Source organism: Mixophyes fleayi, chromosome 6, assembly GCF_038048845.1.
Source record: "Mixophyes fleayi isolate aMixFle1 chromosome 6, aMixFle1.hap1, whole genome shotgun sequence".
Classification (NCBI taxonomy): Eukaryota; Metazoa; Chordata; class Amphibia; order Anura; family Limnodynastidae; genus Mixophyes; species Mixophyes fleayi.
Window position 1 is genome coordinate 170,625,488 of NC_134407.1, and position 10,822 is coordinate 170,636,309.

A 10,822-nucleotide genomic window follows, 5' to 3' on the forward strand; every position below is an offset into this window, starting at 1 on the left:
GGGTCTGATTCAATAAGGAACGTTAATGCCAATATGTGCTGTATTTTGAGTAAAATTTCAATGAGCATGCCCAAAAAGGACTTTACATCAGTGAGCGCAAGTACATCCAATTCATCTTCAAATGCAGAGGACAGTATACGATTTCAAGGGTGAACAGGGAAGGGAGGGGGCGTATGCCCGTAGTCAATCTGCATTATAGGCGTGCCAAGGCCAAGGACGTGCATAAACGTGGGGTTCAAGCTTTGGGAATCTCTACAGCACAAATTTTTCAGTCACATCATTTGCACCAGCTACAGGGCAGGTGTAAGTGCTGATTGATAGTGATGACAGTCGCATATGCATGCTAGAACATGTGCATTTTATGTACAGCAGACATTTATAATAGAACTTCACAATTGGGTGACTCTGTTCACTATATATTCACAACGTCTCTTTTCACAATATATACATGATTAGTTGGGGCGTATGCCAGCTTGCATATCGTAAAATATGCAAATATGTTCATCTACTAGTTAAAAGGATTAAGCACGCTTGTTAAAAAATATTTCCTACTAGTCTTTGGTAAAATATGATATATAGATTAGATAGGGAGCTCAATAAATGTATAGATTCTGAGAGTTGTATAGGTGGATATACTGAGAGGATGAGACAGAGTGGCAAATGGAAAAAGAAACAAAATAAACAAAATAAAGCAAAACACAAAAAAAATAAATGAATTAAATAAATAAATAAACAAATAAAGCAAATAAATAAACAAAAATCAAATTAAGGCAAAAAAGCAAACCAAAAAATATTGACCATAAAAATATAAAATAGGCACAATCAGAACATGATGATCATGCAGGAGTAATGTTAATAGTCCTTTTGCAGAGTATGTGCATAGTGGAGTTGCAGTAGACCAGGGGGTAAATGTATCAAGCTGAGAGTTTTCTGGCGGGTATGAAAAACCAATCAGATTCTAGCTATCATTTATTTAGTTCATTCTACAAAATGATAACTGGAATCTAATTGGTTGCTATAGGCAACATCTCCACTTTTCAAACTCGCTGGAAAGCTCTCAGCTTGATACATTTACCCCTCAGATGTCAGAACTTCAACATGAAAGTGAAAAAAATCTCTTACCCTGCATTTCGCTACCACGCCCCGCTGATATCGTTGAAGGAGGATCTTTTCTGGGTGCCTGCTGGACTTAGCTCTCTTGTCCGTGCGGCACTCCATGATGTCATTATTCACTATCAGCGTTAGGAACGCGTGTGGAATGCGGAAGTAAAAAAGTAAAATGGGCAGTATAGGCCCTACGCGTTTCATCCATTAGGGACTTTGACAAGGATAGGTTTGAAACAGTGGTGATCCGTTAAATAGTGTCTCTTGTCTACTGATTGGTAAAAACATCATCTCTTTATCTTGTAATTTATCTTATTTACTTTTACTTTTTTTGTCATTTACTTTCATTTTTTTAATTTATATTTATTTTTACTTTATTTCATTTCATTTTTGCCATTATTTTTATCTTTCTGACCTTATTTGCACATTTGGCCCAATCATTGGCTACATTTTAACTTGATTTAATAAAGAGATCATGTTTTTATCAATCAGTGGAGGAGAGACGCTATTTATGGCATCTCCACAGTTTCAAACCTATTCTTGACAGAGTTCCTAGTGGACAAAACGTGTAGAAGCCTATACGGCACATTGTACTTTTTGTTCATCATCATGTATTTGCAGATTGCACAAAGTATCTCCTTCTATTCTCTCCTTGCTCTATCTTGTGTAAGCTGGACACATAAGGATATGGCTAAGAGTGGTGGCAGAGTCAGCAATACAGCCCCAACAGATTTCTGATACACTGATTTATGATCAGTGGAGGAAGGAGACCCACAGAGGGAGGAGGAACACTTCAAACATCGATCAAAATATGAATATAAACTTGCAGATAGAGGACTCTTGCGACACAGGATTTTAGGATTTTAACCTTGTATTGGACAATTGGGACATTATCCACAGCACTGAGCATATAGTTTACAGACCATTTACACACTAATCTCAGTTAGGGAGTTAGTTGTGGATTACCACATTATACCTAATCCACAACATTCCTACATGAATTAGGTATATCTACACACACAATAAAAGAAACATGGAACTATCCCTTAATACTATATACGGTATAAAACATAATACATTTTTTCTACACAGTATAATCATTAGATCCACTGAAATCACTATATTATTAACAAGACTGTATCTAGAAGCACTGAATATCTTCAATCCAATTAGGGGTGTGATTGACTCTTTATTCAAGCAGCTTGTACAGTTATAGCAATACCCACATTAGTAGCGTCAACCATATATTCTGTTCTCATTCTCTTCTGATTGGATGGTTGCAAATTCACCTTTTCAGTTGATAGTAATCCCTTCATTGCTCGCACCTATATAAGAGGATTTAGCATACATTTGCTTGTGTGAACAATACAACACCGGAGTTCTACAGAGGTATGTTTTATTGTTATATTACACAGTATAGCGAATGCTTGTCACATTAGCAAAATGAAGATCTATAAAGATTTTTGGTTATGAGAGTGTGTATGGTTGGTTTGACATTTTTAAAGTTAGTGCACTTCCCTGTCTTAAAATGTATGTTTTCATTTATATATTTATGTATTTTCTCTCAGATATTTTGTACTTTGGAAAGCAAAAATGCCAGGATTCTTACCAGTACATTTTTCATTTTATATCTGATTATAATAGCCTTTCAAACCGTATGTAAATAAATGTATTCAAACATGTCATATGTGTTTTTGTGATGACATGCCACTGTAATTTTGGCTTATTTATTAGTAATAATGTTTTTATTACTTTATCTCCTTTTTTTGTCATATAACAAATTCTTTGTCAAATGGCATACAATGTCATCCTCATTTCCTCCACATTCAGCAGCAGCAATTACAACAACAACAAAGGCACTGGGAGCTTTGTGTACATGTCACGTGTAAGCCTCTTTGGGAGGACAACACTTAACCTTTCTGATTGGAGCTTCTTCTATCTATTTTACATCCAGCCACAGACAAACAAGCATAAAATTTCACACATGTCTCCACCAGTTCAGCTATTGAACAAACATTTGGCATTCTCAAAGCATATTTTAGTTTGTCTTGACAAGTCTGGAGTTGTCTGGATGGGTCATCATGTATGTGACAGATGTTATGTGTGAGATTATTGGTCTGTGTGCTATTTTTATGACATTGCTAAAAAGAATCGGGTGCCTTTCAAGGAGGATGAGGAGATTGTTTATCATGTTCTAGAACCTTCCCCCATGAAAAAAACTCGGGTTTTGAGATTATGTTATTGTCACACACCAGGCTCTCAGGTCCTGTCACTTACTTCTCCGCAGTCTTGTCAAGATGTCACTGCGGTCCTCAGGATCTGCTAGTTTCAGATCTCTCTGCAAGATGCTGCCCAGTCTGTCTCCACTTCAGAGATCCCTCCAGAATAAGGGTATGAGCACTGCCATCTTGAATTCGGTCACATGATTTCTCTCAGCCAATAAGGGGACAGCAGCCTTCACTCCGGGTTTCCCTCCAAAACCAGTTCCTGGGAGCTGCCATCTTGGATATGGTCACCTGATCCATCTCAACAACTCAGAGTGCTGCTTCTGCCCAGCTGACCACAGTCTCCAATCAAGAATCAACAACTACTATAAAAGGACTTCCTGGAGCCCTTACCTGTTGCCAGTGCAATGTTGTAATTCCATATGCCAACCTGGTTCCCAGCAGTCTGCAGTCTTTCCGGTTCCAACATTCTGGTTCCAGTTCCAACATTCCAGTTCCAGCCTGGTTCCAGTCCGGTTCAGCAATCCAGTTCCTTTCTGGTTTCCTTTGCTAATCAATCACCACCTGTACCAGTCCTTTCAGTTTCATGCAAAGGAACATAATCAGGCCACCCAGCTTTGTGTATCTAGTCACCAGTCAAACTCCAGTGACACCACCCAGACTGGTTACAGACAGATCCTCAGGCTTGACAGTTATTCAACATTACTTCAGTTGTAAGTGCAAACTAAAAATACGTAGAGGTTTAGGTGCCTGAAGAGGAGGCAATGGTTTCGGAGGTGGATAACCTATTGAGAGTGATCCACAATGAAAGTTAATGTAATAGTAAATGTGTAAATGTGAATTCCTTTTTGCTAAGAGAGTATTGTGCACTTTTGAACTGGACTATTTAATGCACCAGGATCAAGAACTACCACGTTGCTACTGTGCTCAGGAATTTAGCTAAACCACATCTGTGCTATAAAGTAGATCTGGAACTTTAATGAGACACCATTGTGATTCATCTGTAGGAAATTTCACTCTCTGTTTCACCTATTTTGATCGCTAGGCCATCTATTTACGGAAGTGTTTATTTACCTGTAATTTGAAGTGTCCAATAACTTGCCAATGGAAGTGTCTATTTAATTGTCCAACAAATGGTTCAGGGAATTGTCTATGCTAATTTCATTGTCTAACCAATGTGTATTGAATGTAATATTTCCAAGTTGCCTTTTCCCATTTTAACCTCTTTGCTCAAGAAAGGTTAAAGATTTGTGCTGTCAGTTATTGAATTGGGGGCGAGTAGGACTTGCCTGTACCATTGCCCCTCTGTCGCCCATTTTCATTCTCCTACCACCCGAATCTAAATTGTGAGAAAGGAGGAAAGCAGCATTTGTAAGTGAGTCCTTGCACTGTAGTTCCTCTATTAATCCGAGCCGTTACAAATGTAGTATGTTATCCTATTAGAAAACCACGTTTACGTATGTACGCATAACACTGTAGGCCGTAGATGTGTCAAGTTTGGCCAAGTGAAATGATTGTGTAGATGCAACTTCAGAGTGAATGTAGGGGTTACATTAATTGAACTTTATTATCTTATGTTTTTGCTTACGGAAGCAAGTCTGGGACTGTCACAAACCACTGGAAGGATGGACAAATTACCTGCTAGTAGTTGATGCTACTGGGCAAAGAGGAGCAGAGTCTAACATGCCCCTGATGTTCACCATGGACCTCTGCAATGAGGTTTGGTCTTAGCTGCGCGGGACGTGAAAGTCGCAGCCCTCAAAACCAGTCACTAGAGAGGTAGCTGAAGACACTAATAAAACGTGGTCAAGGCAGCAGAAGTAAGAACCAGGAGATCCAAATGAAGCCAATGCGTGAGGTAGAAGAATAGTTAGGGTAGCCTTATATAACCTATCAAAGTAGTTCCGGGGGTCAGGGACATAACGAAAGCTGATGACCGACAGGGGAAATCAAAGACACATCCTGTTGCCTAATATAAGCCTATAATTGACGATTTAATAATTGCAATAAAAAAATATATCAGGATTAAAATAAACAATCTAACCCAAATTCCCAAAAATAATGTATATTTTGTGTTTTTAGGGCATATTTAATTACTTGAAAAAAATGTATTATTGCAACTAATATTTCCCTTTTTCTCATACACAGATGAGCAGACAAGGAATTCCCTCCGTCATGACAAATGGAGATGGTCCAGGCATGCCAGCATGGTATCCATCATGAATTGGGGTACATGCGGGATTGACTGGGTCATCTCATGCAATATTTTGATTTAATAAAGAATCGAATTGTTCACTAAAACAAATGAAAAGAAAATTCCAATTAAATATTTAGTTTTTGCTCAATCTTATTTTTTCATTGTCCATACATGTAAGTTTTACTCAAATGGGGTGAATGAATTAGTAGTAAACAGTGTAATTAATGTGAGCTATTAATGTTGCAGTGACAGTACATTAGACATATATCTAATAAGGTGCTAATAATGAAGGTACGTTAGTTTATTAGTTTGCAAATTGGGAAGTTATGTAACGTTCTAAATGTTCAATACATAAGCAATCAATACATATATAAGGTAGTGATTATCGTGTTTCAAAAAAACCTAAACAAATCCTAATTTGGATATAACAGTACACCACAAATATGCAGTGTTAATGCAACATTGCTATATTCATGTAAAATATGATTTAAGAGGTATATAATTTAAGGGGTCCTTTGTTAATTGCGAGCAGTGTTAATGCAGAAATACAAAATGCTCTCTCTACATTCACATACGAGCATACTTGATGCCATATGCACCTGACTACGCTAGTCTTATGTGCAGCTTTTTTAAGTGTAAATTTGAGAGCATTAGGCCCAATGGGGTCTATTTATTTAAAAAGTTCAGTGACAATCATTATGCATCACTGCAAATGTTATACAGTATTATTCTATAGTTGTCCACCTTTTAAACAGTTACTAGAAAACTATTAACAAAATCATTGCACATTGAACTTCACCTTAAATGTCCTTATACATCTGTCATGTCTTTTCAAACAGGATTGAGGAATTTACCTCTATATAGAACAGGACTGGAATCTATGATGATGGCAGTAGATCAAGAAAGAAACATCAAATTACAGTGGAAAAAGCACAGTCATCCATTTGTCGCAACTCATTTTTACTTAGTCAAAGATGATGCCTACATTAATGAGCAAATAGATCGACTAGCTGGAGGACCACACTATGTCATTGTTATCAGCTTGGGTCAACACTTCAGACCTTTTCCAATCAATCTCTTTATCAGGAGACTTATTAATGTGCAGAAGGCTGTGAAGCGTCTCTTTATAAGGAGTCCAGAGACCAAGGTTATTATTAAAGCAGAGAACACCAGAGAGATCAGTAGGGATACAGAGAGATTCAGCGACTTCCATGGTTATATCCAATATCTGATTGTGAAGGACATCTTCCGAGATCTTCGTGTTGCTGTGGTTGATGCCTGGGACATGACTATTGCTTACAATACAAATGATATTCATCCTCATGAAAATGTGGTTAAGAACCAAATAGACATGTTTCTAACATATATTTGCTAAATTATAATAGTAATTTAATCATGCTTTTCTATGTCTCTCTCAGTTTTGGTAATATGGTTAACTATGGTTAACTATATGATTGGGTGCACCCCCCCCCCACCCTCCATCAATACTCTTTACTCTCAGAGATTAATGTAGATTAACGCAATTAGAGGAGGTTGAATAGACTACCTAGTGCGGTCTCTTATCCTTTTGTGTAAATAGAGCAAGAGATACGGTAGAAACACAAGTAACTTTGAGATGCCGAGAGCTTGATTCAGATGCAGGGCCGGACTGGGACTAAAAATCAGCCCTGGCATTTAAAGCACACAGGCCCACCTGCTGTGGGCTCCATGCACAATATTGTTGCACACTGAAGTGGCGTTGCTGGTGCAGTCCAACATGAAGCATCAGCACAAACTTGTGTATCACACTTTGTCCTCTGCCCACCCTGATCAATTCCCTTGTTGTGCAAATCACCTGGAGCACCATGAAAATGCACCAAACCCTAATCTTTTAAAATATATAGTTAAAATACAATGTATAATGTTTCCATGCTACTTCCCCCTGAACCATATAAGACAGTAATTGTTTTGAGACATAATGGCAATAGTAATTTATTGAATCATAACATACTATAAGCCACAGCATAAAACGTAAGTCTTTTAAATAACATAAGTATTTTAAATAACGTAAGAATTATAAATAACATAAAAATTTTAAATAACATAACTATTTTAAATAACGTAAGAATTATAAACATAAGAATTTTAAATAACATAACTATTTTAAATAACGTAAGAATTGTAAATAAAATAAGTATTTTAAATAACAAGTAAAACATGTAAAACATAAATATTGCACAGAACTGCATGAAACTACCTATTTACTACAATGTAAACAAACCAAAAGTCAGCAGATCCTCCATCATGACCCCTTCCACCAGGTACAAGAGGCTCTGCTACTTAACTTCCCACATCCTTTATGGCTGCTGTCACCTTTGCTGTAACTTTTATTCGGTATATTTAACAGACTGAATTATTTTAAGACTTGAAGGTAATTTCAAAGAGGTTTTTGGGGAAATCACATGTTAAGAATAAGCTTAAGCAATATCTAAAGGATACAACATTGTATTGAATTATATAGCAGTATAGTTATTTCTTCTGATCTCTCCAGTGTGGGCGAGGAGTGATATAAATGTTGTATCCTTTACATATAACTGAAGCTTATTTTTAACCTTGTGATTTCCCCCCATATAAAAGCTAACCCCTAAAATCACTGCAAAAACTCTGTGCATGGCGAGCTTTTAAGGAATGAGTTGACTTCGCAGGACTTCACTCCTTTCTGCAACTCTGTCGATTATGTCTTCCACATCAAGACTCATGAGAATGTCTTTTTCTGTAGCCATCAGCATGAAAGAATCCAAATGGTCCTGGGATACAGTATTCCTCAGTCTATTCTTGATAAACCTCAAGGTGGAGAAGCTTCTCTCACAAGCAACTTGTGTGAATGATAGAGTCAGTATGTATTTGTAGGCCAGGCCAATCACATTATAGGCATCTGCTAATAAATTGTATCGCCGTAGAATTTGATAGCAACAAATGGCACAGTTCTTACATGTCGCACATGGCTTATTCACCAGCTCCATTTCTATGTCACCACCTTCTTCACTCTGGTCTTCTGCAGGGATTTCTGTTGCCACTCGAACAGTATATTCTTCTAGCGCTGATGTCTTTAATTTTTCCCAGTGCAAAGCTAGATTAGTTAATTCACAGCGCAAATTTTCAGCTGTGGCGTTTTCATCAAATTTGATCAAGACTTTACTTAAGTCTTCCATTGCTGTGTTCTGAAGTCCTTGTTCTCTTATGATGAAAAAGTTCCTAGGGTCCAGGCAAGTATAATCAGCGTACAGTGATCCACTGGCGAGAAAACGTTGATTTATGCTCTCAGTGATTATGTCAAGGATCACATTGTGTACTTGGATTTTATATGCTGTAATAGCATCACATATAACTTCGTCTTGAGCAGACTCACAGGCATGGTTTTTTTCTTCCTTAACCTTTTTTGAGGTAGAGTGGTCTGTACTTCAAGGTCACAGTCTTCAAGATTTTGCAGCTTGTGATTTGCCCACATTACAAAATTATCTGCAGTGTTCTTAACCCCATCAAAATCTCTTACAAGTTTTCTAAGATTTTCCTGTGTCCCAGACACCATGTGATGAGCTTTTAATATATCCAAACCACTTGTTTGTAGATATTTTGACAATGGTGTTGTCAATTCAAATATACGAAGAAAAATTTGAGCTGTGAGAATGGTCTCGTATTTAAGAAGAGATTCCACAAATGTTCTTGCTTTTATCCGCACTTCAGCTTTAGATTTTGGGTGCTCTTTAATCTTTGCCAATGTGACAACAAGGTCAATGTACAAAGCAGAATCAGGTTGTGAAAATGAGCCAAATACTTTTCTAAGTGCTGCATCTTTAGACCACCAGCGAGTTTCACCAATCACAGAGAGTCTTCGTTGGTGAGGGTCCTGACTGACATTTAGCCATGTATTCATGCGTTGAAAAGAGTCCCGAATAAATACTGCAACATCATTAATTAAAGCAAATAACGAGGCACTTTCAACAACACCTATTGTGGTATGTGCCAGTACTAATTTCAGTACATGCGCATAACACTAGACATGAACTTGGTGTGGTGATTCAGTCGACAACCATGTAGAGAAGCCTTTATATTGTCCTTGCATGTTTGCTGCGCCATCAGTAGAACTGCCAGTGCAATTATTTATGTTTATTTTGCATTTCTGTAGAACTTGCTTTACCAAGTTAAGAAAGTATTCTCCAGTTGAAGATTCACAATCTACCACTGCAAGGAGCTTCTCATGAATTTGATCTGTTACATAACGAACAATTACTGAACACTGTTCTTTTGATGTGATATCCTGAGTGGTGTCAATTTGTTCTGAGAACATCCCAACTTCTCTAACATCACTTGCCACAGTCTCTTGAATAAGCTGTCGTATAGTTTCTATAACTTTGTTAAGAGTTGTTTTGGAGAGAAAAGTTATAAACTGCCCTTTCCTCTTGAATGCAACTTCTTGCTTTTTGCTATGCAATCGCTGATGTGTTCTCGTAGACAAGCATCGTACTTGCTGAGCAGTAAAACAAACTCTAAAAAATTGCCGTGATCGACAGAAATGTCCTCTAAAGTGTATGCAGCCTCAAATTTGTTTCCCCTATAGCTAAGTCCACGTTTACCAATCACTTTTATAATGTCTATCACACGCTCCAATATCTGACGTCTTTTTTTGACTTGTTCTCTGTGTACAGACATTTGATTGCAAAGCAGTAAGTTATTGATATCTGCACTGCTGGCATTCAAAAAGTAAGCTTCAGTGCAGGATCTGTGCAGTACGCTTTTTTCGTGTTCTTCAATTCTTTGATGAATATGTCTCCTGTCTGTCATTCCTTCAATGAATGGATTTGTTACAGAAGTCTTTGAAAATGCCAGACAGACAGAGCAAAATACAGCGTTTTGGACCTCACAGTATGTCAGCCACTTGGGGATTGATCCATCTTTGCGAAGAACAGCTTTCTTTATGATATGATCACTTATGTTTTGTTTTGGGTGATAACTAAAAAATAAAGCTAGCTGATTTGTTTTCGGCCGAACAAAGTAATTGAATGGAGACTGTGACTCTAAAACTTGTGTACATGGCAAGCTACTGGTTTCCCAAAAAAATTGCCTTTCTTCACCCTCTTGTTCTGGCAAGGATTCCTTCATGACAACACTGACATCTTGTTCGGGTACTAGACCATATGCTAGTGCAGCAATTTGGTGCTCATGCACAGATATAACTGACTGTTCCTTCTGTTGACTGGTGCTTGGGGATTCTGGAATACATAACTGAGTTTCACTTTCTTGATCAATTTGCATTTCT

The 10,822-nt window shown here is 37.5% G+C and overlaps 1 protein-coding gene across 5 annotated transcripts in view; it reads left to right on the plus strand.

The window, feature by feature from the left end:
• LOC142094742 (NXPE family member 4-like) overlaps positions 1-6,912 on the plus strand; it is a 48,981-nt gene extending 42,069 nt beyond the window's left edge. For 4 of the 5 annotated variants that reach the window (XM_075177177.1, XM_075177178.1, XM_075177176.1 and 1 more), the window contains 2 exons: positions 5,478-5,558; positions 6,366-6,912. In XM_075177177.1, the coding sequence (XP_075033278.1) occupies positions 5,478-5,558; positions 6,366-6,901 (617 nt within the window). In that variant the 3' untranslated portion in view covers positions 6,902-6,912. The remainder of the gene's footprint in view (positions 1-5,477; positions 5,559-6,365) is intronic. The other variant, XM_075177179.1, reaches the window with a different exon arrangement.
• Positions 6,913-10,822: the final 3,910 nt, after the last annotated feature.